Source organism: Macaca nemestrina, chromosome 1 (genome assembly GCF_043159975.1).
Source record: "Macaca nemestrina isolate mMacNem1 chromosome 1, mMacNem.hap1, whole genome shotgun sequence".
In the NCBI taxonomy this organism is placed as follows: domain Eukaryota; kingdom Metazoa; phylum Chordata; class Mammalia; order Primates; family Cercopithecidae; genus Macaca; species Macaca nemestrina.
The window spans coordinates 232744695-232770243 of NC_092125.1; the positions used below are offsets into that span (position 1 = coordinate 232744695).

At 56.3% G+C, this 25549-nt stretch overlaps 1 protein-coding gene across 4 annotated transcripts; it reads left to right on the forward strand.

The window, feature by feature from the left end:
- The first annotated feature begins 4198 nt into the window (after positions 1-4198).
- LOC105498307 (ubiquitin conjugating enzyme E2 J2) lies at positions 4199-24740 on the forward strand. 4 transcript variants are annotated; one of them, XM_011770330.2, is made up of 7 exons: positions 4199-4386; positions 10737-10867; positions 16270-16310; positions 22322-22424; positions 22503-22641; positions 23529-23609; positions 24150-24740. In XM_011770330.2, the coding sequence occupies exons 2-7, from the start codon at positions 10737-10739 to the stop codon at positions 24432-24434; spliced, it is 780 nt and encodes a 259-aa protein (XP_011768632.1). In that variant the 5' UTR covers positions 4199-4386; the 3' UTR covers positions 24435-24740. The 4 variants fall into 4 exon arrangements, with proteins under 4 accessions (XP_011768632.1, XP_011768634.1, XP_011768633.1 ...); XM_011770332.3 differs by lacking the exon at positions 4199-4386 and adding an exon at positions 4398-4550; XM_011770331.3 differs by lacking the exon at positions 4199-4386 and adding an exon at positions 4573-5221.
- The last annotated feature ends 809 nt before the right edge of the window (positions 24741-25549 follow it).

Genomic DNA, 25549 nt, shown 5'->3' on the forward strand with positions numbered 1-25549 from the left:
GATGACAGGTGTGAGCCACTGTGCCCGACCAGCTGTTACTTTTCTACTGAGATGACATCCACAGTTTGCATCTAGATGTTTCTTTCTGTTATTGCTTTTCTGACCAGTGACTTTGTGTTGATATGTCATGGTTAGAGGTGTAAAGCAAAAGCTGTAGGGTTTTTGTATGAGCGTGCATGCATGTTCAGATGTGTTTATGTGTACGTATGTGGATCCTGTTATATGTTTTGTGGCCATAAGGTACCAAATTGGCTTAAGTTAAGGAGTACCCATACATTTAGTACATAATAACAAATTGCACGTGACTTAAGTAAAATCTTTTTTTTTTTTTTTTTGAGATGGACTCTCGCTCTGCCCCCAGTCTGGAGTGCAGTGGCGTGATCTCGGCTCACTGCAAGCTTTACCTTTTGGGTTCAGGCCATTATCCTGCCTCAGCCTCCTGAGTAGCTGGGACTACAGGCGCCTGACACCACGCCTGGCTAATTTTTTGTATATTTTAGTAGAGACGGGGTTTCACCGTGTTAGCCAAGACAGTCTTGATCTCCTGACCTCATGATCCGCCCGCCTCGGCCTCCCAGAGTGCTGAGATTACAAGCATGAGTCACTGTGCCCAGCCAAAAGTATTGGTAAAGTAATACAAAAAGTGTCTTTAAAACTGTCAGCATACATTTTTGTTTGCATTTATTGATTTATAAGGGGTCAAAACTTGGCATAAGCATTACAAAACTCTAAACCCAGCTGAATGCCACGCATGGTGGCTCACGCCTGTAATCCCAGAACTTCGGGAGGCCGAGGCAGATAGATCACCTGAGATCAGGAATTTGAGACCAGTCTGGCCAACATGGCAAAACCCCATCTCTACTGAAAAATACAAAAATTAGCCAGGTGTGGTAGCGCATGCCTGTACTCCCAGCTACTCAGGAAGCTGAGGCAGGAGAATCACTTGAACCTGGAAAGGGGAGGTTGCAGTGAGCTGAGATCGAGCCATTGCACTCCAGCGTGGGCAACAGAGTGAGACTGCATCTAAAAAAAAAAAAATTATAGGAAAACGTTCTTTCTACAAAATTTCTTATTAAAAGGTAAATAATTTTGTCTAATTCGAAGCTTATTTAAAGTTTATGTATAAAATGAAGTAAAAAGAACAAGAAAATAAGGGAGACTGAGGGAAGTTATAAAGAGATCTTTTTGTTAAGTAAGGTTAAAAGAAAAATAATTTTATATGAAAAATAATCTTGTATGGTAAATGTCCTTAAATAAATGACTGGTTGTTTTAAAAAAGGGATGTTCAGGACAATCTAGAAAGTCCACAGGTTGTGAATGGTCTGTGTAAGCTGCAATACATTTAGTAAAAAAGGAATTTATAAAAATGTTACATGATAGGTCGGGCATGGTGGCTCATGCCTGTAATCCCAAAATTAGCCAGGTGTGGTGGTGCACGCCTATAGTTCCAGCTGCTCAGGAGGCTGAGGCAGGAGACTCAGTGGAACCTGGGAGGCAGAGGCTGCAGCGAGCCGAGATCAGGCCACTGCACTCCAGCCTGGGGGACAGAGCGAGACTCCATCTAACAACAACAAAAAAATTGTTTTAAGGGGTAATGAACGCTGGTCCATGTCCATTCCTATCTGGCCTAGAAATTTTAATGGGCTGTAAATCTTTTAACTCTTAAGTCCCTGGGTCGTAGGGAGTCCTACTGAGGGGCAGGATTGACCCAGGGTAGGCAGCCATACCAGCCCAGCAATGCTATGAGACACAATAAAGATTTGGTAGCCATTGATGTTGCCTCTGGCAAATCTTGGCCAGAAGGGGTGAATGCAAACCAAAAATTAAACCCTAAGGCCCCCCAACCATCCGCATGGAGCCCTCCTCTCAGCCAAGGACATTCCAGTGTTAACCTGGAAACTTGCTCAGGCCATGGTGGGAAGGGGTTGTAGGTCATGCCTCCTCCCTTTTGGAATTCAGGAAAAGCCGACCAGCATTGACATCAACACAGGCCTTAAGTCTGATAGGAAACATTTACAAGGTATTCTCTCTGAAGCTGGAGACCCGAGGCTTCAGCTGCATGGAAAACCACAACCCCTTTACTGAAACCCAGACATTCCTTTCTGTTGAGAATAACTCTTTCAACCAACTGTCAATCAGAATCATTTTGAACCTACCTATAACCTAGAAGTCTCCCCACACCACCCCAACTTATCCTGCCCTTTCCGATTGAACCCGTGTAAATAAATCATGTCTCCCTAAAATGTATAAAAGCAAGCTGTGCCACAAGCACCTTGGGCACCTCCTGAGGCTGTCATGGGTGTGTTCTTAACCTTGGCAAAAGGAATTTTCTAAAGGGACTGAGACCTTCCTCAGATGCTTTTGGGTTTGCACCCTCCAGGTTGGGATTCTCTGTCCCTCAAGCCCCCGCCGGCCAGACAGTCCCTGCTGTTCAGAGGCAGCCAAGGCTTTCTGGTCTGACCCTGGGGGCTGGAGGAGGTGGGGGCAGGAGGTGGCAACTGGGTTGGGGGATGTTTCATTGGGTCCCCAAAGCAGAGGGTGCCCCCCACTGCCCAAGATGCTGAGGGTGGTCCCTGTTGTCCTATTCCTGAAGAAGCCAGAGGAAGTCCCTCCTGAGGGCCGGCCCACAGCAGAAGGGCTGCTCCTGCCCTCGGAGGGCAATCTCAGGGTTGAGAAGGTTACAGCCACCATCCGCCACCAACCTAGCTGCTTGTGCCGATCCCACTGGCTAAGGCCTGGGCAGCCTGTGTCCTGCTTACCAGAAGGCCACAAATGCAGGTGGGTGGGGTAAGGGCCATGGTGGGGGGTTAGCAAGGCATGCTGGCCACACCTGTCCCGGGCACCTTCTCCCTGGGGTGTGACTCAGCCATGCTCCTGAGCAGGATCCTCTGAGCTGACCCTCGCTGCCGCCTTCCCACCTGCAGAGTCCCCAAAGGTGCGCTCTCACCACACACTACTGAAGGACAAACAAGGCAGGGCGGGCCTCCATCTGCCATGGGCCACAGCGTGAGCGTGGCAAGCGACGTGGACGTGCTGGTGCTGTATCTGCGGCCGGTGTGGCTTCCCTTACATAACTTTCCATGCTGTAAAACCAGCTCGGCCCGCCCTGCCTGGGAACGGCAGAGGCCTGAGAGGAGCAGAGGAAGGAGGCTGGATGCTGAGCTGTTTTCCAAAGTGGTGCCTGTGACGTCAGGAATGGAGGCAGGCTGGATTCCCACGGGCTGAGGCTGTGTGGACATTCCTCCTGGCTTCTGCCCCAGGACCTGCAGCAGCGTCTCAGACCCCCACCAAGGTGTCTCGGAGGGGCAGAGTCAGGCTGAGCATGGACACAGACTGCCCTCTGCCCGTAGCCACAGCGGGACCCACCCTCAGTGTTCAGCCACCTTGCTGACCTGTGGTTGTCTCTGAGAGGCCATCAGGGTTGGGGCAAAGGACAGGGCCACAGGCAGCCAGGTGGCGAGGTCCACCTCCCAATCCCCCACCAGGGGACCACCCTCAGCTCCCCGCTGTCCTTAGCTGCCTCTCGGGGAGGCGGTGGGCTGTGTGCCTGACCTTAGCGTCCCACCCCCAGCGCCCGGCCACCTACAGCTCCCTCCCAATGTGTCTGGGGTCAGAGAGAGGTGGAAAGGACGCAGCGCCCCGCGCTTTCTAAAGTCTGTCCAGAGGGAGGTCGGGGCGTCCCGGGACTGGGCCAGGCACCTGCAGGGGGAGGGTGCTGGGGCGGGGGCGTCCGGGGCTGGGAACGCTCCCGCAGGAGAGGGGTGCTGGGGTGCGGACGTGGGTTGCAAAGCGATCCACGCGTGTCACTCTCGGGTCCCTGAACGAGCCAGGCCTCCAGGCGCCGGGACGCTCCACGCCGGGGCCGCGCCGCGGCCTCCCCTAAGGGCCGGGCAGGGTGTGGGGAGCGGAGGACAAGGCGGGAGGGTCGGGGTCCCTTTCTCCACCGGGGTCGCCCTCAGCCGGGCCTGCCGCCCTGGGCCGTGGCACGTGGGGACGTAAGCGCGCGGCTTCGGGGTCCGGGCTTTCGCGCCCCACTAACGGTGCCCGCAGCCGCCCGCCAGTGCGCACGCGCCGACCGCCCCGCCCCTCCCCGCCCGGCGCCGGGGGCGACAGAGAGTCGTGGGCGCGGTCCTCCAGGCTGCCTAGAGCGGCGCCCCCCGCCCCCCCAGGGAACCCGCACCGGAAGCAGAAACTAGGCTGGTTCCGCCCCGCGAGCGGCCATCTTGGAGGTTGAGGCGGCGGCGGCCCTGCGACGGGTTCGGTGGGCCCAGTCCCGACGCGGTGTGGCTGTTTCGGGCGCGGGCCCCGCTTTTCCGCACCCTGCTCCGGCCTCGACCACGGCGAGCCTGAGCGCGGCGGCGGCCCCACGCGCAGCGACAGGGAGAGGTGAGCGCGCTCGCAGGCCTGCGCCGGGTCCTCGGGCCCGCTCGACCGCCCCGCCGGAGCCGGCCACAGCGGCGGCCCCGGGGCTGCGGGGGACCCTGCGCGACCCTTCTCCGTTCGCGCCCGCCGCCCGCGGGGCCCTGGCCCGAGCCTGCGCGGAACCCGAGGTCGGTTACGGCGGGCTCCCGGAGCTCCGGGTCAGGGTCAGGTCGGGGACTTGACCACTAGGCGGGGTCTCTCGTCCGTTGGGACACTTGCGGCTGCCCAGGACGGGCAGCCTCGATCCTGGTTTGGTCAATGGATCCCGGGAGTCTGTGTCGGGGGAGGGCTGCCGTTGAGCCCGCCGCCGCCTCGCCCTGAACTGTTAGACCCCGCACTGCCCCGAGAGGCACGAGAGAAACGAGCGTGCCCGGGACGGTTGCTCGGGGCCAGCGTTTCTGGGAAACCCGGGCGGTGACAGTGGGAGACCGGAGGTCTTGCACCACCGCCGGCCGGCGGGAGTAAGACACGAGCCCGGAACAAGTCCCAGAGCTGCGCCGGGCCTCGCCGTCCACACCTGCCCAATTCCTGCACCCTCTCAGTCCCTGGCCAGGTGTCAGCCCCTGGCCAGGTGTCACCTCCTGGCCTCCTTTTCAATGCTTGCCACTTAGTGCGTGTGTATTTAACTCAAGTCCGGTTGCCACCCTCTTGCCAGACCCAGATAGGAAGCGGCTGAAAGGTCGGGCCTCAGCCCGGTGGGAGGGCAGCGAGGAGCGTACAGCAGGCTTGGCTGGGGCAGGTCGGTGGCCCCGCGTCCTGCCCCAGGGGAAACAGACGGTGTAATCTGGCTTCCGAAGAAGTGAGTATCTCGCTTAATCCAAAAGTCCAGCACCTGAGCCTAGGGCGTGGTTGGGTCTGGGTGCCCGGAACTCACAGTCCGTCATCTGCTCGTCCTGGCACCGCTGACCTCCTTAGCAGCTCCGCTCTAGGCAGGTACATGTGTGAGTGACAGGCAGGTGAGCCAGGCAGGTGCATGTGTGCGTTACAGGTGAGTGTCCCACCTCCATCGGCCCGGGCTTCCATCCAGCCTTCGGAGCAGTCTGGTGGAGAAGGCAGAGACTTCCGTGGCAGTCCTGGACCTGGGCCGTGCACGCGCCTGGGCAGATGGGTCAGGCCAAGGTTTCCTGCCACATCCCTAAGCAGGAAAGAGCTGTCCAGACAAAGAGGGATGGGTGAGAGATGCTGGGCAGCACTGTCTCAGCGCCTGGGCACAGCTGCCCTCAGTGATTCACGCTGCTTTTATGCAGTTTCCGTGTAAACGTTTTTTTTCTGTACCTTTTTGTTTAAAATCGCCAACTCTTTCTCTCAGCAGGATGATGTGCTTGGTGTCCCTTTGTCTTGTGGGGATGTTTGAAGGGAAAACCGAGGCACATATGCTTCAAACTCTGTTCTCACAGTTTGCTTCCTTTGTGGATTTTTTTTTTTTTTTTGGAACAGGGTCTCTGTTTCCCTGGCTAGATGCAGTGGCATGATCTCAGTTCACTGCAGTGTCCGGCTCCGGAGTTCAAGTAATTCTCCCACCTCAGCCTCCAGAGTAGCTGGGATTACAGGTGCCCACCACCACACCTGGCTGATTTTTTTTTTTTTTTTTTGAGATGGAGTTTCGCTCTTGTTGCCCGGGCTGGAGTGCAATGGCGTGATCTCAGCTCACCACAACCTCCACCTCCTGGATTCAAGCGATACTCCTGTCTCAGCCACCCGAGTACCTGGGATTATAGGCATTTGCCAGCACACCTGACTAATTTGTATTTTTAGTAGAGACAGGGTTTTACCATGTTGGTCAGGCTGGTCTCGAACTCCCGACCTCAGGTGATCCGCCCACCTCGGCCTCCCAAAGTGCTGGGATTACAGGTGTGAGCTACCATGCCCCAGCCCCTTTGTGGATTTTTATTTTCCTTGTCCTTCCTGCTGTCATATTGGGATGAGATGAATTGGGGGAAGTCGCCCCTGGTGCCTTGGGGGACGTGAGAACGCTGTTCTGTGTGAAGCTCAGGAAGGGTGTCTGGGGAAACAGCAGTTGAATCGTGAACATGATTTTAAAAGCCTCTCCAAGCAAGTATGGGAGGAAGCTTGCTTGTGACTGACTTGATGGAATCTATTTTATTTTTGCGTGGCTGTCCATGACCTTTCGTTAAACCCGCAGCCTGGCCACTTAGCTAAGCCCAGACACACCTGTACTTGAATTGTCCAGTGAATTATTTTGTATATGACAGAGTGTTAGCTTCAGGTGTGAGCGTTTGAAAGGACGGCTTGTGTAGAGTGCTGCTTGGGTCATCGCTGTGTCCATCACCAGGTGTTGGCCTGAGGGGAGATCCCTGGCCCATTGGCTTCTTGAGCCAGGAGCTGGGGGATGCCACTGTGTGGAGCACTTCCTTCCCGGGCAGGACTAGAACCCCGTTCCTGGTGAGGGCCCTCCTGGGGAGGCACTCCTTAGGCAGAGGAGCCCGCCCTTGCCTCTGCTGGGGCCCGAAAGGGCCCTGCGTGGTGTGTGGGGTCACATGGAGGCCAGTGATGTATGACAGAGTGGGAGGCATTTGGCAGGGAAATCAGGGAGGCCTCTGAAGGCGGTGGCCCGGAAGGGCTAGGGTGAGTTTCCAGTAGAGTCTAGGCTGGGAAGCAGCTGTGAGAAGGAGTGTGTCGGTCAGGGGTTTGGAGTGGGGCCCGGGCTGTGCTGGGTCCTGGGAGTTGGAAACGGGGAGGGCTGACTGGGGCCGCTCTGTCAAGGGGCTGTCAGGCAGGAGGAGGTGTTGATTTTTCTTTGCTTGACTGTGGAGCATCCTGAAGGGTGGTTGGGGGAGTGGGTGATCAGAACAGTGTGTGGACTTAGGGGTACAAGAGGGCCTTGAGATGGGAGGACTAGGGGTACAAGAGGGCCTTGAGATGGGAAGAGACCTAGAAGCTCAGACCTTCTGGACTCATGGAGGGAGTTGGGAGGCTGCTGTGGTGCTGATGGAAGAAGTGACACCATTCTGCATTAGAGAGGACAATGGGAGTGGGAAGGATGTGGTGAACAAGGATTGCAAGAGTCAGGGACCCCAGAACAAGATGCAGGGTCGGGGGTGGTGCCTCGGCTACACATTTGGGAGCACGCTGTGGGTGCCCTGGCTGAGCTCTGCACTCCAGGCCCTGGGTGTGTGGGGTGAGCAGCCAAGCCCTGGCCATCGCCATCCTCAGTTTGGGAACAGACACTGAACAGGCACTGGTGATGATTCTCTGAGAAGGAATAAACCAGTCAGAGAGTCCAAGTCTGGAGATCTCTTGCAGGCGGAGACTGAAGGGCGGTAGAGTGTGTGGCTGTCTGCAGGTGTGTGAGTTGGTTCTCATGCTGCTATAAAGATGTACCCGAGACTCAGTAATTTATAAAGGAAGGCCGGGTGCGGTGGCTCAAGCCTGTAATCCCAGCACTTTGGGAGGGCCGAGACGGGCGGATCACGAGGTCAGGAGATCGAGACCATCCTGGCTAACACGGTTGAAACCCGTCTCTACTAAAAAATACAAAAAACTAGCCGGGCGAGGTGGCGGGTGCCTGTAGTCCCAGCTACTCGGGAGGCTGAGGCAGGAGACTGGCGTGGAACCCGGGAGGCGGAGCTTGCAGTGAGCCGAGATCCGGCCACTGCACTCCAGCCTGGGCGACAGAGCAAGACTCTGTCTCAAAAAATAAAAAAATAAATAAATTAAAGTAATTTATAAAGAAAAGGGGTTTAATGGACTCACAGTTCCGCACGGCCAGGGAGGCCTCAGGAAACTTACAACCATGGCGGAAGGGAAAGAGGCATGTTTTAAATGGCAGCGGGCAAGAGCAGCGAACACTGCCTTGTAAACCGTCAGCTCTCCTGAGAACGGCTTGGGGCAAACCACTTCCACGATCCAATCACCTCCCACCAGGTCCCTCCCTCAACATGGGAGATTATGGGGATTACAGTTCAAGATAAATTCCCACCAGGTCCCTCCCTCGACATGGGAGATTACGGGAATACAATTCAAGATCAGATTGGATGGGGACACAGCCAAAGCATATCAGTAGGGAAGCTGATGGAGTCGGCTTCAGGTTTGTGCGGAAACTGGGAGGTCAGGATGAAGATCACTGGTCACTGGCCATTATTGATCACCACTGATGTCCAGGGACCTTATTAAAGCGTGTGGCCATGGCTGGGCACGGGGGGCTCACGCCTGTAATCCCAGCACTTTGGGAGGCTGAGGTGGGCAGATTACCTGAGGTCAGGAGTTCGAGACCAGCCTGACCAACATGGTGAAATTCCGTCTCTACTAAAAATACAAAAAAAAATTGCCTAGTGTGGTGGCAAGTGCCTGTAATCCCAGCTGCTTGGGTGACTGAGGCAGGAGAATCGCTTGAACCTGGGAGGCAGAGGTTGCAGTGAGCGGAGATCACGCCACTGCACTCCAGCCTGGGCAGTGAACAGTGAAGATTCTGTCTTAAAAAAAATAAATATAAATAAAAGAGGTTTGAGTTGGAGCTAGTCTGATGCATCGGGGAGTCCTGTTTTTATCACCACCCCTCTCCCCAGCCTCAGGCATGGCTGAGGGGCCTTGGGGTCCCTGATCCAGTCTCTTCTCTTGCGTGATGGTGCCTCACGCTCCGTGCTCGGCCCTGCAGTGCTGTCTTTTTTTTTTTTTTTTTGAGACGGAGTCTCGCTGTGTCGCCCAGGCTGGAGTGCAGTGGCCGGATCTCAGCTCACTGCAAGCTCCGCCCCCCGGGTTTACGCCATTCTCCTGCCTCAGCCTCCCGAGTAGCTGGGACTACAGGCGCCCGCCACCTCACCCGGCTACTTTTTTTGTATTTTTTAGTAGAGAGGGGTTTCACCGTGGTAGCCAGGATGGTCTCGATCTCCTGACCTCGTGATCCGCCCGTCTCGGCCTCCCAAAGTGCTGGGATTACAGGCTTGAGCCACCGCACCCGGCCTGCAGTGCTGTCTTAAATGTCCCACCTGGAGCCACCAGAGTGACCTTCCTAACAGAAGATACGATCTGCCTTAAGGCTTGGACTCAAAACCCCTGTGGGGCCCAGGTTGCAGTGGCTCATGCCTGTAATTCTAGCACTTCGGGAGGCTGAGGCGTGAGAATCACTTGAGGCCAGGAGTTTGAGACCAGCTTGGACAACACAGTGAGATCCCATCTCTACAAAAAATAAAAAATTAGCTAGGCGTGGTGGCACGCGTCTGTAGTCTCAGCTACTCAGGAGGCTGGGGTGGTAGGATTGCTTGAGCCAAGGCGGTCAAGGCTGCAGTGACTCCAGCCTGGGCGACAGAGCAAGACCTTGTCTCACAAAAAATAAGAAACCCTTATGCCCTGGCTCTGCCTCCCTGTCCAGTCTTTTTTTTTTTTTTTTTTTGAGACGGAGTCTCGCTCTGTCGCCCAGGCTGGAGTGCAGTGGCGCGATCTCGGCTCACTGCAAGCTCCGCCTCCCGGGTTCACGCCATTCTCCTGCCTCAGCCTCCCGAGTAGCTGGGACTACAGGCGCCCACAACCGCGCCCGGCTAATTTTTTGTATTTTTAGTAGAGACGGGGTTTCACCGTGGTCTCCATCTCCTGACCTTGTGATCCGCCCGCCTCGGCCTCCCAAAGTGCTGGGATTACAGGCATGAGCCACCGCGCCCGGCTCCCTGGCCAGTCTTATCCGTGCCCTCACTGTGCTTGGGCCCCTGCACACTGGACTTTCTCAGGTGTGGCCTGTTCACCTGTGGCCCCTTCTACCAGGAAGACAGCTGCTCCTCTGCCCAGCGAGTGCCTCGGAGTCTCCAGCGTCTTCGTCACTCCAGCCGCAGAGGCTTCCCCATTCTGCGGCTCCTTTTGCTTGTGGCCAGTGGTAAAGGGTGGGCAGCTTCTGGGTGCAGTGGAGGGGCTGGCGGTGGTGCCTGCCCGTTTCCATGGTGTGGATTCTCCGTCAGTGAGCTCAGAGTTGGAAGGTGCGAGTAGCTGCCCTCAGGAGCTGGTCTGAGGCTGTGGCCTTAGCACCACCTCAGGCCCTGTAAGTGTATCCCTGTGTGAGTTCTTTGAGGACGGGAGCCCGGCTTTGGGTTTCTCCTCATCTTTGTACTTGAGCTGTACGTTGTGTCAATGAAGGCGGTGGCGGGACAGATGGGAAAAGAGAAGCCGCAGGGCCTCTGGGTATCTGGGCGGGTGGCAAGTCAGGGTGACCTGTGAGCTGTGACTCTCGGTGACTGGGCTGAGGTGTGTACCTTACAGCTGGGCCCTGAATGAGTGGTGGGCTGCAGAAACGGGAGTGGAGCCGCGTTGGGGGGAGAGCTGTGGCCAGCACCACTTTTCTTTGTCAGTGTAGACATTGTTTTTAACAGATGAGCAGCACCAGCAATAAGAGGGCTCCAACCACAGCAACCCAGAGGCTGAAGCAGGACTACCTTCGCATTAAGAAAGACCCAGTGCCCTACATCTGTGCCGAGCCCCTCCCCTCGAACATTCTGGAGTGGTAAGGCTGCGCCACCGATCACCTTGCACTGACTCTCGCTGCCACGCAGGCCTCTGCTGGCCTGGCTGGGTGAGCCTGGTGCCCCAGTCATGGCATTGGCAAGGTGCTCCTGCACCCTCCCCAGGGGTGAGTGGGTGCCCAGAGGCCGGTGGACACTCTCCGGTCTTTTCCCAATGGACACATGCTGGGGGATGTCACAGAACCCTGCTTGATTCAGTCTGGGGCTGGAGAGAATCTCTGGTGTGGGGTCCTTGGGGGAGGGGTCCAGGTTGCCTCAGGCTGGGGCTGGAGAGAATCTCTGGTGTGGGGTCCTTGGGGGAGGGGTCCAGGTATGCAGGGCTCACAGCTGCTGCTGATGTGTGCTCCAGGCACTTAGAGGAGAAACTGCCTTTCTAGACTCTGGTCTTTGCTTCTGGATACGGGAATCAGCCTGTTTTGGCTTGGACTAGGATCCGATACTCCTGTCCCTGGCACTGGCTTGGGCCAGGTGCCCCGACCCTCAGGCTGACAACGAGAGGACTTGTGCCTCATAACCGTTCACCTCATGGTGACTCTCCCCCTTTGAAGCATAGAGTGTGAGAGTGCATACCGCTCTGTAGAAACACCGCCATGACAGGTCTGCTAGTAATTTGGTAAGAAATAAAGCGTGAGAGAGCCCGGGCATGGTGGCTCACGCCTGTAATCCCAGCACTTTGGGAGGCTGAGGCGGGCAGATCACCTGAGGTCAGGAGTTTGAGACCAGCCTGGTCAACATGGTGAAACCCCGTCTCTACCAAAAATACAAAAATTAGCTGGGCATGATGGCATGCGCCTGTAATCCCAGCTACTCGGGAGACTGAGATGGGAGAATCTCTTGAACCTGGGAGGCAGAGGTTGCAGTGAGCCGAGATCACGCCACTGCACTCCAGCCTGGGCAACAAGAGTGAAACTCTGTCTCAAAAAAAAAGAAAAAAAAAAAAGGAAGGAAAATATGAGGATGTTTTATATTTTGATCTTTAAAAAAAAAAAGTCATGGCCGGGCGTGGTGGCTCACACCTGTAGTCCCAGCACTTTGGGAGGCCGAAGCGGGCGGATCACGAGGTCAGGAGATTGAGACCATCCTGGCTAACATGGTGAGATCCCGTCTCTATTAAAAGTACAAAAAATTAGTCTGGCGTGTTGGCGGGTGCCTGTAGTCCCAGCTGCTTGGGAGGCTGAGGCGGGAGAATGGCATGAACCTGGGAGGCGGAGCTTGCAGTGAGCCGAGATCATACCACTGCACTCCAGCCTGGGGGACAGAGCGAGATTCCGTCTCAAGAAAAAAAAAAAGTTATTTATTTATTTTTTAATTATTTATTTTTTTGAGACAGAGTCTACCACTATCGCCCAGGCTGGAGTGCAGTGGTGCGATCTCGGCTCACTGCAAGCTCTGCCTCCTGGGTTCACGCCATTCTCTGGCCTGAGTCTCATGAGTAGCTGGGACTACAGGTGCCCGCCACCATGCCCGGCTAGTTTTTTGTTTTTGTATTTTTAGTAGAGATGGGGTTTCACTGTGTTAGCCAGGATGGTCTTAATCTCCTGACCTCGTGATCCGCCCGCCTCGACCTCCCAAAGTTCTGGGATTATAGGCGTGAGCCACTGCGTCCAGCCTTATTTATTTATTTATTTATTTATTTTTTTTTGAGACGGAGTCTTGCTCTGCCGCCCAGGCTGGGGTGCAGTGGCCGGATCTCAGCTCACTGCAAGCTCCGCCTCCCAGGTTTACGCCATTCTCCTGCCTCAGCCTCCCGAGTAGCTGGGACTACAGGTGCCCACCACCTCGCCCGGCTAGTTTTTTTGTATTTTTTAGTAGAGACGGGGTTTCACCGTGGTAGCCAGGATGGTCTCGATCTCCTGACCTCGTGATCCGCCCGTCTCGGCCTCCCAAAGTGCTGGGATTACAGGCTTGAGCCACCGCGCCCGGCCCAGCCTTATTTATTTTTTTGAGACACAGTCTTGCTCTGTTGCCCAGGCTGGAGTGCAATGGCATGATCTCAGCTTACTGTGATCTCTGCCTCCCAGGTTCAAGCAATTCTCCTGTCTTAGTAGAGATGCGGTTTCACCACATTGGTCAGGCTGGTCTCAAACTCCTTATCCCAGGTGATCTGCCTGCCTCAGCCTCCTAAGGTGCTGGATTACAGGCATGAGCCACCATGCCTGGCCTAATTTTTTAAATTCCAGAGAAAAGATACTTCAGTGAGTTGAAAGGAAGTGTGTTTCTGCTTGGTCAGGGGTCCACCTTCCCTGGCTCACAGAGGAGGCCCAGCCCAGGCAGGTGGAGGATACCCAGGGTGAGGCAGAGCCCCTTGGCCACCAGAGTGCTCTCTGCCCCCAGTGCTGAAAATCAGATGTGGCCCCCCAGGACATTGCTGGCAGGTGCGAGGGACAAGTTCCACGGTAGCTGCCGCTACCACGGTTGCGAGGACGCCTTCATCGTGTGGGGAATCGTTTCCCACAAGTCTGTGGGTCAGGCATCCCCAAGACCCTGTGCAGGTTGGATGAGTCACAAAGAAATACTCACCATTAATATTACGGAGAGAGGCTGGACGCGGGGGCTCAGCCTGTAATCCCAGCACTGTGGGAGGTCGAGGCCGGTGGATCACGAGGTCAGGAGATCGAGACCAGCCTGGCCAACATGGTGGAACCCGTTCTCTACTAAAAATACAAAAATTAGCTGGGCATGGTGACGTGTGCCTGTCATCTCAGCTACTTGCTACTTGGGAGGCTGAGGCAGGAGAATTGCTTGAACCCGGGAGGTGGAGGTTGCGATAAGCTGAGATCGCGCCAGTGTACTCCAGCCTGGAGAGAGCGAGACTCCGCCACACACACACACACACGCGCGCGCGTGTGCACGCACACACGCACGCACACACACAAATTATGGAGAGAAAACAGCAGTGGAAGAGGCACGTGGGGCAAAGTCTCTGTGCTCCATTCCCAGCAGCAGGCTTGGGTTTGGACGGCGCGTGTGGAATGTTGACCAGAGAAGCTCATTGGAAACCGAAACGTTTTAGGGGAAGGCCCAGGAACTTTATGGGGCTGGTCCTAGGCATCCTCTGCCTGGCACCTGCCAAAATACCAAAATACCGGACTTCCAGGAGAGCAGGGGCTCAGCGTAGACCACGTTGCGTGTACTGTTGAGGCAGTAAGCCCCGGTTGTCAGGTGGTGGCACCTGACCCGGGAGGACAATGTCAGTGTCAGGCCTGTGCTGCGGGAGCCCCTGGCAGGGCCTCCACAGGTCTCTCCCCTCCCTGAGAGAAGCGTGCTTTCCCAGGAAAGGCCTGTGGGGTGCGCTGTGGGCCACATGGATCCCATCTTGTCTCGGCCGCCCCAAGGCTGCTGGGCTCTGTCTCAGGAAGAGAGCGACTTCTTTATTTCTTCCCAGTGTTCGCAGCTTGGGCACAGGAATTGGGTACAGGAACAACTTAAGGCCACACTCCTGGGTGCATCGTGTGCTGAGCTCGGAGTCACTGGGTTCCTGGGCCACTGACACATGATAATGGCATTTTTTGAAGAAAACATATCAGCTGGCAGATAGCACGCATCACATCATCCCATTAGTATTTTCTTTTGAGTATTTTTGTCCCTCAGGCTGGAGTGCAGCGGCGCCATCTCGGCTCACTGCAACCTCCGTCTTCCAGATTCGAGCAATTCTCCTGCCTCAGCCTCCCGAGCTGGGATTACAGGTGTGCGCCACCATGACCAGCTAATTTTTGTATTTTTAGTAGAGATGGAGTTTCACCGTATTGCCCAGGCTGGTCTCGAACTCCTGACCTCAGGCAGTCCACCTGCCTCGGCCTCCCAAAGTGCTGGGATTGCAGGTGTGAGCCACCGCGCCCAGCCTAATTTTTGTATTTTTAGTAGAGACGGAGTTTCGCCATGTTGACCAGGCTAGTCTCGAACTCCTGACTTCAGGTGATCCACCCACCTCGGCCTCCCGGAGCGCTGGGATTACAGATGTGAGCCACTAAGCCTGGGCCCGTTAGTTTTAAACTGATGTCACACATGTCCTGGGGGAGAGCAAGGGGAAAGATGCTGGCTGGTGTTGGCTGGTGTTGGCAGTTGCAGCCGTGTCTGGTTTCTGGCATTTCTAGCTGGCTTTACTTTCCATCTCTGTGTGCTTCTGTTTGGTTTGGGAATCTGTAAAGCCCAGACACCTCTTTCCGTGAAGCAGAAGCCTTGTTTATTTGTGTGGAGGAGGGGTTAGTCGGTTTGCTGCTGCCCCTGGTCTGAGGGTGAGCTCCGTGTGGGGACTGTGGTTTTGGGGACAATCACGGCAGTTCCTGTTCCTTCTCCAGGACAGCTGCTTAAGTCACTCATGGTTTTTCCAGGAGCATGAAAAACGGCTGGGGCACAGAGCCGGCCCCACATCACTGGCTGTGTTCTGTTTAGCCTGTGTGTGTGATACCAGAAAACACATTATGTATAAATACATTTCAGAATATACATTTTAGCCGGGCGCGGTGGCTCAAGCCTGTAATCCCAGCACTTTGGGAGGCCAAGACGGGCGGATCACGAGGTCAGGAGATCGAGACCATCCTGGCTAACATGGTGAAACCCCGTCTCTACTAAAAAATACAAAAAAACTAGCTGGGCGTTGGCAGTGCCTGTAGTCCCAGCTACTCGGGAGGCTGAGGCAGGAGAATGGCGTGAACCCGGGAGGCGGAGCTTGCAGTGAGCTGAGATCCGGCCACTGCACTCCAGCCTGGGCGACAGAGCGAGACTCCGTCTCAAAAAAAAAAAAAAAAAAAAAAAAATATACATTTTAAAGTACATCGTTTTTTCCTTGGAGATAGGGTCTCACTCTGTTGTGCAGATGGGATGTGGCAGCAGCCATAGCTCACTGCAGCCTGAAACTCCTGGCTCAGGCATCCTCCCACCTCAGCCTCATGAGTAGCCGCGACCACAGGCATGCACTACCACGCCTGGCTGTTTTTTTTTTAAATAAAGGTGAGGTCTTGCTGTGTTGCCTAGGCTGGTGTCAAACTCCTGGGCTCAAGTGATCTTCCCACCATGCCCTTCCAAAGTGCTGGGATTACCGTCTTCAAGTACATCTTAGTAACGTACTGTGAAATTAAAATTTATTTAAGATTTCAGTTATTAATAATTAGGATTAACTATATTGTAGAAACAAAGGTATTTTATGATAAACATATAAAGTATAGTCTTTAAGATCCTGTTACAAAGAGACTGAAAGCACCCACAGTAGAAGAGACTGGGAACTTTGAAGCTGTGTGGCTGTGTGACATTTTACCTGCATCTGTTCACTGCCTGAATGTGAATGTAATTTTGACTGGGTCCTATAAACCCCAGGCTTGGAATGCTTCAGGTTTTGGAGAATTTGCTGTCCCCAAATCCCAAGTAATTTTCTTCTCTCCCTTAGGCACTATGTCGTCCGAGGCCCAGAGATGACCCCTTACGAAGGTAAGGATTCTGTACTTAGGTAGAAGAACACCAGGCCGTTTTTATATTCTGGATCAACCTTGCCTGTTCAACATCTTTTATTTGCAAACAGCAGCCTTTCTACTTTGGATGTGCGCTAGTTGAATTGGCTTAGTTGGAACTCATCCTTGTCTGCTTTTTCATGCGCTGGAAGTGTTTGCTCTGCTGATGTGTCTCAGCCCACGGGGCCGCCTGTAGCGTCTGTGTTCACCAGCCTCTGACACCATAGGGCCACAGCCGAGAAAACCAGACTGGGGTAAACACTGAAGCTGGCCTGTTCTACTGTTTCTTAAGACCTGGTGCATATCATCAAAGGAGAGACATATGTATTCAATATGCCCTCTGTGCTGGGCGCCCCCAGGGTCTCGCGATCCCCAGGACGGTCTCTGAGCTAAGCGGAAGTACCCCTGTGTGGTGGCATCTGGGGCTTTGGGAGGCTGCAGGACCTGCCCAGCACCTCAGTCCTTCATTAGCTACCAAGGCCGATCCAGCAGCCTGACCCCTCTAGGTCAGCAGACACCACCTAGAGTCCTGGGTGTCATTTACAGAGTAGATGCTGGAGCTGTCAGCAAGTTTCTGGGGCCTTTGGTGGAGGCGGGCGCCAGCCTTGGTCTGGGCCAGGTCAGGAGTCAGCGTGCCCATGGATACTGTCCCACCGGCAAGTGCAAGGCACAGCAGGGCCAGGTCAGCAGTTGGCTGTCCAGCCGCAGGTCCCCGGCTTCAGGTGGCTGGAGCAGCAGGCTCTGTTTGCCTGTGTGTGGAGGCTTTGGGTGAGATTTCACTAGAGGAAAGTGCTGCTGCTAGAAGGTGGTTTGCAAACCCCTGCTTTGGACTGTCGGGAGGGTTGTGGGTGGGTAAGAATGAAAAAGGCTCTCCTGGCCGGGCGCGGTGGCTCACGCCTGTAATCCCAGCACTTTGGGAGGCCGAGACGGCGGATCACGAGGTCAGGAGATCGAGACCATCCTGGCTACCACGGTGAAACCCCGTCTCTACTAAAAATACAAAAAACTAGCCGGGCGAGGTGGCGGCGCCTGTAGTCCCAGCTATTCGGGAGGCTGAGGCAGGAGAATGGCGGGAACCCGGGAGGCGGAGCTTGCAGTGAGTGAGATCCAGCCAGTGCACTCCAGCCCGGGCGACAGAGCCAGACTCCGTCTCAAAAAAAAAAAAGAAAAAGGCTCTCCTGAAGGCACTTTGGCCGAGTTCTCACAGCCACACCCGTGGACTCTCCTTTGGCCCAGGAATCCCAGTTCTGGGTTCATCTGCAACCAGGGCAGCCGGAGGGCAGGAGCCCATCTGTAGGGCAGGCACTTGATCCTAGCGCCATGGACCGTGACAGCGCTGGGGATGCCAGCAGGCCATGGCGAGATAAGGCCCGGGAGCAGTGTCCAGGGCGTGTTACTTGTTACGATGAGTCTGTGTGCCTTCAGCTGATTTGAAGAATCAACCACTGCTGGGCGCAGTGGCTCACGCCTGTAATTCCAGCACTTTGGGAGGCTGAACCGGGCGGATCACCTGAGGTCAGGAGTTCGATACCAGCCTGACCAACATGGAGAAACTCCATCTCTACTAAAAATACAAAATTAGCCGGGCATGGTGGCTCATGCCTGTAGTCCCAGCTACTCGGGAGGCTGAGGCAGGAGAATCACTTGAACCCTGGAGGCAGAGGTTGCAGTGAGCCGAGGTCATGCTGTTGCAGTCCAGCCTGGGTGACAAGAGCAGAACTCATCAGGAGATTGAGACTGTCTTGGCTAATATGGTGAAACCTCGTCTCTACTAAAAAAATACAAAAAATTAGCCGGGCGAGGTGGCGGGCGCCTGTAGTCCCAGCTACTCGGGAGGCTGAGGCAGGAGAATCGCTTGAACCCAGGAGGCAGAGCTTGCAGTGAGCCGAGATCGCGCCACTGCACTCCAGCCTGGGTGACAAGATCGAAACTCTGTCTCAAAAAAAAACAAAAACAAAATGAGTGGTGGTCTTTGACAAGCAAAATTATGCCAGCTTTACTTTTGTTTTGTGATTTTAGTTTTTTTGAAATAAATGATGAATATTAGTTCTGTATCTACACCCCGCCTCCCTCAGCATCACCAGCCAGGTCAGTTGCTGGTGGAGATAAGCTGCTCCCCCGACAGGGCTGGACACAGTTGGGAGAAGAGGGGGCAGCCCCTGCGTGTGGTGGGGCCGTTGCCGGCCCCAACCCTGTCGCTTGTGCACTTATCCTGGTCCCTTCCCATCCCTTCTGTTGTGTGGCTCTGTGCTGGTCCTGGGTCTCAGGAAAGCCTCACTTCAGAGGCAGGTGTGTTCCTACTGCCCCTCCCTTTTCCCCTCTGTGGCACTGCTGCTCCCATCCCTGCGGCCCTCCCCCTCGCTGGGGGATGCCTTCTGCTGTTTGCAGCCCTGCCCTCTGCTCTCCTTCAGTCTCCAGGGAACCCCTCTGAACTGCCACTTGCCAAGGGGCTGTTCTCAGTCCTCAGTTTCTTGGCCTCTGGTATCTGATGCTGCTGACGATGGCTTCCTGACTTGGGGATTTCTGACCCCTCTTCCTGCCTTCTTGGTGGCTTCTGTGCCAGGTCCATGTCATTCTGGCCTGGCGTGCGTTAGCTGTGTCCCCTCCGTGCACTGGGCTCCGTGGCTGTTCTGCCCAGGCATGCCCACTCTGACAGTTCAGAGCTGGCTTCCTGCAAATGTTGTTAAATAATTCCCCTTGAGTTAATCTGTAGATTTCACACAGTCCTTACAAAATCTCAGTTTCTGTACTACACAGGCTTATTCTAAAATTTATATGAAAAGGCAAAGGACCTGGAACAGTTAAAACAATTTTTCTAAAGAATAAAGTGGTAGGCCGGGCGCGGTGGCTCAAGCCTGTAATCCCAGCAGTTTGGGAGGCCGAGACGGGCGGATCACGAGTTCAGGAGATCAAGACCATCCTGGCTAACACGGTGAAACCCCGTCTCTACTAAAATACAAAAAAAATTAGCCGGGCGAGGTGGCGGGCGCCTGTACTCCCAGCTACTCGGGAGGCTGAGGCAGGAGAATGGCGTGAACCCGGGGGGCGGAGCTTGCAGTGAGCTGAGATCCGGCCATTGCACTCCAGCCTGGGCGGCAGAGCCAGACTCCGTCTCAAAAAAAAAAAGAAGTGGGCCGGGCGCGGTGGCTCACGCCTGTAATCCCAGCACTTTGGGAGGCCGAGACGGGCGGATCACGAGGTCAGGAGATCGAGACCATCCTGGCTAACACGGTGAAACCCCGTCTCTACTAAAATACAAAAAAAATTAGCCGGGCGAGGTGGCGGGCGCCTGTACTCCCAGCTACTCGGGAGGCTGAGGCAGGAGAATGGCGTGAACCCGGGAGGCGGAGCTTGCAGTGAGCTGAGATCCGGCCATTGCACTCCAGCCTGGGCGGCAGAGCCAGACTCTGTCTCAAAAAAAAAAAAAAAAAAAAAAAAAATAATAAAGTGGGCCGGGCGCGGTGGCTCACGCCTGTAATCCCAGCACTTTGGGAGGCCGAGATGGGCGGATCACGAGGTCAGGAGATCGAGACCATCCTGACTAACACGATGAAACCCCATCCCTACTAAAAATACAAAACTTAGCCGGGGGCGGTGGCGGCGCCTGTAGTCCCAGCTACACGGGAGGCTGAGACAGGAGAATGGCGTGAACCTGGGAGGCGGAGCTTGCAGTGAGCTGAGATCTGGCCACTGCACCCCAGCCTGGGCGACTCAGCGAGACTCCGTCTCAAAAAAAAAAAGAATAAAGTGGAATCTGCGGTGTGGTCACGCTGTGACTGGGGGGGTCTCTGTGGTATGGCTGCCGTGTGGCCACACTGTGACTGTGGGGGACTCTTGCTTTGTGGCTGCACAGTCCATGTGGGGCGTGGGGCCTGTGGGGACACGGGGGGGTCACCAGGGTACAGTGCGTAGCATGGGCGTCTGCGTGGGTCAGCTCGAGGAAGGGGGATGTGAACTGAAAATTGTCCTGGGTGACAGCCCCGCTTCTGGTCAGATAAAGTCCAGCCTAGATTCAGAGTGGATCCCGAGGTGGCCTAAAACGATGAGAGTTCCCTGCAAGACGTGAAGCGCCCTAGGGGCAGGGGTGCTGCATCCTACACAGGCTGGCTCTGGAGTAGAAGAGCCCGCGACGATTTGGGAACTCGCATTGGGGCAGGATTGTGCACAGGGAGCCCAGAGGGAGGACAGAGGCCAGTGCACATGCACACACATAGACATACATGCATGTGTCCTGATGGCATGCACACACACGCACATGCAACACACATGCACGCACGCGCGTCCTGACGGCATGCACACGCATAGACATGCGCACACGCTTGCAGGTGTGGCCGGGGAGTCCTGGCTCATGCACTTGTGCTCTGGTTGGGGTTGGCCCCAAGCTCTGAATTTCCAACCAACTCCAGGTGCAGCCTGGGCAGCCAGGGTGTGGGCCTCGGGCTGGGGCGGGGCTGCCACAAGGCAGCTTGTGGAGGGTCCGGGAGCAGGGCCGGGGGAGGCCATGCAGGGTGTGCGGATCTAGATTGATTTGAAGGTGGAGCCAACAGGATTTGCTCATTGCGTGGGTGTGGTACCAGGAGGATGGAGTTTCCAAGTTGCCATTTGGTGGAAGTGGCCAGAATTCTGTCCTGGATGGGGGCGTCTGGGCGCTGTGCTGTGGACGGTCAGTGTAGTGGCCTGGAGTGTGCAGGGGGCCTGTGGGTGCACCGTGGGGGCAGTGGCTGAGCAGCCATTCCAGGACTTCTGATGGGAGGCCGTGAAACTGGGGCGACTCCAGGAAGATGCCAGGACTAAGGGGAGAGCGCCCTGTGCTTGGGTGGGTGAAGAGGGGCTGGCTGGAGTGGGAAGAGGGGGTGGGGAGGGAGGAGCTAGACCAGGTTGGGGCTTTGGAGAGGCAGAGCCAGGAGTGGCCCCTGATAAGGCTATGCCGTTGGGTGGTCAGAAACCAGTGGGAGGGCCGGGCGAGATGGCTCACGCTTGTAATCCCAGCACTTTGGGAGGTCGAGGCGGGCGGATCATGAGGTCAGGAGATAGAGACCATCCTGGCTAACACGGTAAAACCCCATTTCTACTAAAATTTAAAAAAAATTAGCCAGGTGTGGTGGCAGGCGCCTGTAGTTCCAGCTACTCAAGTTCCAGCTACTCAGGCGGCTGAGGCAGGATAATCGCTTGAACCCGGGAGGCAGAGGTTACGCCCCTGCACCCCAGCCTGGGTGACAGAGCGAGACTCTGTCTCAAAAAAAAAAAAACAAAAAAAAAAACACACCACCAGTGGGTACGTGTGGGTGACCCTGAGGTCGACCTTCAGGTCAGGTTTGGTAGGCCAGGGAGAAAGCCTGGTCGGGTGGATTCGAGAGCTTGGGAGGGGAGGACGTGGGAACAGCCATGGATGAGGCCCGAATCCAGGGGTTCAGGTCAGGGCGGGGGCATTTGGCAGAACTTGGAGGGGGGTGTGGTGGAGAGTGGTGTGTTTGAGGTGGGTTTTGCTGGCCTTTGGGTGCGGTTGGTCGGGGAAGCGAACAATGCTGGAGAGTCGCTGGGTCTGGACCTGAGTCCTGGGAGGGGCGGCCTCAGCTGGGCCTGGAGCTCCTGATGTGCTGAGGGTGTTGCAAGGAGGCCTGCCTGCCTCTCCCGACCCTCTGCTCTTGGTGTGGGTGTGTGGACGCTCCAGGGGGAGAGGTGTGCGGTAGCTGTGGGGGTCTTGAGCTCCCGGGGGAAGTGGGGGGTCTGGGTCCAGTCATGTGGGTACGGGTAGGATGGGTGGGGAGGGGCATTGGGTCTGGGTGGTCATGACGGTGGGTGGGTCATGACAGGAGTGGCACTGGAGAGTAAGGTCAGTGGGGGACTGAGTCTGGGAGCCGGCTCAGCACGGAAGGGCAGTGAGGACTCAGGAGCTGAGCTGGGGGGTGCGGTGGTGTGGGGATGGGGACAAGGTCTCCAGGAGCCCCTGCTGTGGAGGACGACAAGGCTCTTTGTTTTGTTTCCATGTAGGTGGCTATTATCATGGAAAACTAATTTTTCCCAGAGAATTTCCTTTCAAACCTCCTAGTATTTATATGATAACTCCTAATGGAAGATTTAAGTGCAACACCAGGTAAGGTGCCTGGAGGGTGCCGTGGAAGCTTTCTGGCCGCAGTGGGGAGTGTGCACTGACAGGGCCCCTGTTTCACAGGCTGTGTCTTTCTATCACGGATTTCCACCCGGACACGTGGAACCCAGCCTGGTCTGTCTCCACCATCCTGACGGGGCTCCTGAGCTTCATGGTGGAGAAGGGCCCCACCCTGGGCAGTATAGAGACGTCGGACTTCACGGTGAGCTTTCGAGCGCCTCTCCCTTGTGGGCCATCAGCCTTGTGTCTGGGGCTGTGTTCTGTTCCTGAGTTGCAGCTGCCTTTCTTCTCAGCAGGCGGGGCTGGGTGGAGTTCCCACCTTGTCCCAGGCACCCCTTGTCCCAGGCACCGTGGTGGAGACTGCTCCGCTTTGTGGCCTCGTGTTCCCCGCTGTCTCTCGGTCTTGCTTTTCTTCACCTCCAGCCTCATCCACACCCGCCAGTGGCTCCTCCTCGGGATCTTGGGGTGGGCCGAGGCAGTGCCAGTCGCACAGACGGCGGGGGCCTTTTCAGCCGGGAGCACAGTGCTTTTGTTAGCTGGTGTTTAGTTTTCTATTTTTAATAGGAATCGAGTGTGATATCATTAATTGATGAGAAGATTAAGAAGCCTTTATAAGACTGAGTTTGCTGTGAAGAGTGTGCTTATTTTTTTTTTTTTTTTTTTTTTTTTTTTTTTTTTTTGAGACGGAGTCTCGCTCTGTCGCCCAGGCTGGAGTGCAGTGGCCGGATCTCAGCTCACTGCAAGCTCCGCCTCCCGGGTTCACGCCATTCTCCTGCCTCAGCCTCCCGAGTAGCTGGGAGTACAGGCGCCCGCCACCTCGCCCGGCTAGTTTTTTGTATTTTTTAGTAGAGACGGGGTTTCACCGTGTTCGCCAGGATGGTCTCGATCTCCTGACCTCGTGATCCGCCCGTCTCGGCCTCCCAAAGTGCTGGGATTACAGGCTGGAGCCACCGCGCCCGGCCGAGTGTGCTTATTAAGTGCTTTCTGCAGCATGAAGACTGCAACCTTTGACTTTGAAATCATCTGCTTTTATAATTTTGAAAGAATTGAAATTAGTTTTCTGGCTGATTCCATTCTCTTCCTTCCTAGAAAAGACAACTGGCAGCGCAGAGTTTAGCGTTCAATTTGAAAGATAAAGTCTTTTGTGAATTATTTCCTGAAGTTGTGGAGGTAAGAAAGAGAAAGTCGGAAATGGGTTTCGCCTTCCCCTGTGTTAAAACACTTCAGTTTCACCTCTTTCCAAAGAGTAAAATCTGGGTCCTGAAGCTGCAGACCTCCTCAGGGTATGGCTCCTCTCCCCCAGGAGCCCCGAGGCGGGGGAGGCAGAAGGCCTGGGCCCTGGGGGGTGGCCTGTGGACAGCTGTGCTGGTGGGCGGGGAGCTGGGCCTTTTCCACTCGTGGGCCTGAGCGGCCACCCGGGTGGTCGGGGGATGGCTGGGAGGCACAGCAGCTGCCGTGTGGGACTGGAGTGCTCCCTGGTCTTGGCCCCTGTGGCTCAGCCTTACTCTGGTCTGCCTGAGTGCAGGGGCCAAGAGGCACAGGGCCGGTGAGGCCAGCCACGCTCGGGCCCCCACCTGTGAGATGGGGTCGGGATGTGACACGGCCTAGGGCTGGGTTCTTGGTGGTGGACTGTGAGCTCCTGAGGACCGGAGTGCTGGTCCTGAGGCGCTGGTTGGAGACCAGCTGCATTTCTCGCTGTTTCTCTCTTAGGAAATTAAACAAAAACAGAAAGCACAAGACGAACTCAGTAGCAAACCCCAGACTCTTCCCTTGCCAGACGTGGTTCCAGACGGGGAGACGCACCTCGCACAGAATGGGATTCAGCTTCTCAACGGGCATGCGCCGGGGGCCGTCCCGAACCTCGCGGGGCTCCAGCAGGCCAACCGGCACCACGGACTCCTGGGCGGCGCCCTGGCGAACTTGTTTGTTATAGTTGGGTTTGCAGCCTTTGCCTACACGGTCAAGTACGTGCTGAGGAGCATCGCGCAGGAGTGAGGCCCGGGCGCCCAGACCCAAGGCGCCAGCGGGGGCACCGCGCGCCAGAGCGTGACCTGGGCAGGCTGGACACACTGCCCGGCACCGCGGACCCACCAGGCTCCTGGGTTGAGCGTTTAAAAGCCTGAAAGGGGAAGCGAAAACCAAAATGTGTGACTGGGCTTTGGAGGAGACCCGAGACTCAGGCCTGCCCCGGCCTCGCGCCGCTGGGGCCGGCGTGGATGGGCCGCTGGTGCGCTGGGTTTGTAGCTTCTCTTCCGTGTTGTCTTTGGAGCTGTTTCAGTAAACCCGTTTTTCATTCTGTTAGATGTGGTCACTTAGGAACAGACTCGCTGCCGACGCGGCTGCGCGTGCGCTCCTGGGGCTGCGGGCCCCGGCGGGGGAGGCGGGCGCGTGGAGCTGGCCGGCCTGGCCGTGCGGTGACGGGGCTTAGCGGGGCCAGCGACAGCCGTGGCTCAGCATCCAGGGCGATGGGCTTCGGTCCCAGCATTTGCGAACGTGTTTACAGTCAGGGTGAAACGCGCTCCTTCTAGAAAGTGCGCGGGGCCTTCGGCGGTCGTGGAGCCAGGACCTGCCCGCTCCGACCACAAGGTGTCGCCCTTGACTGCGGCGGCCGCAGGGGGGAGGGCGGGGCGGGGCCTCCTGGGCGCCCCTCGGGGCTGCAGGCGCGGGGGCCTCGGGTACCCGCAGAGCCGCTCCCCCGAATTCCTTAAGTCCGGTGGCCCAGAGCCCGTCCTGTGCTGGCGGAAGGCGGAGGACCGGAGTCCCTGCGGGAGGCCGCCACGACCGGCAGGCTGGCCCCGTGCGCTCGGGGCCCCGCTCACATCCCATCCCGCGCCCCCTGCGCCGGTCTTCACCGTAGGTAACGGCGCCGGCCCGGAGTTCGCTCTCCGCGGAAGATGGCAGAGGGGGACCCCGGCCCGGGAACGACGCCTGAGCCGGCAGGGGCTCCCCGGGTCCGGCCGTCTCCCCTCTTCTCCGTCGGTTCCTTGACTTCGCCCGGGTGGGATGTGCCGCAGGTGCATCGCGTCGAGGTGGGTCGCGGCCGCCGGCAAGAAACCCACCGTGTCCAGAGGCGGGCGGCAGACAAGCCCAGCCCGCGCGCGCTCCTCTTT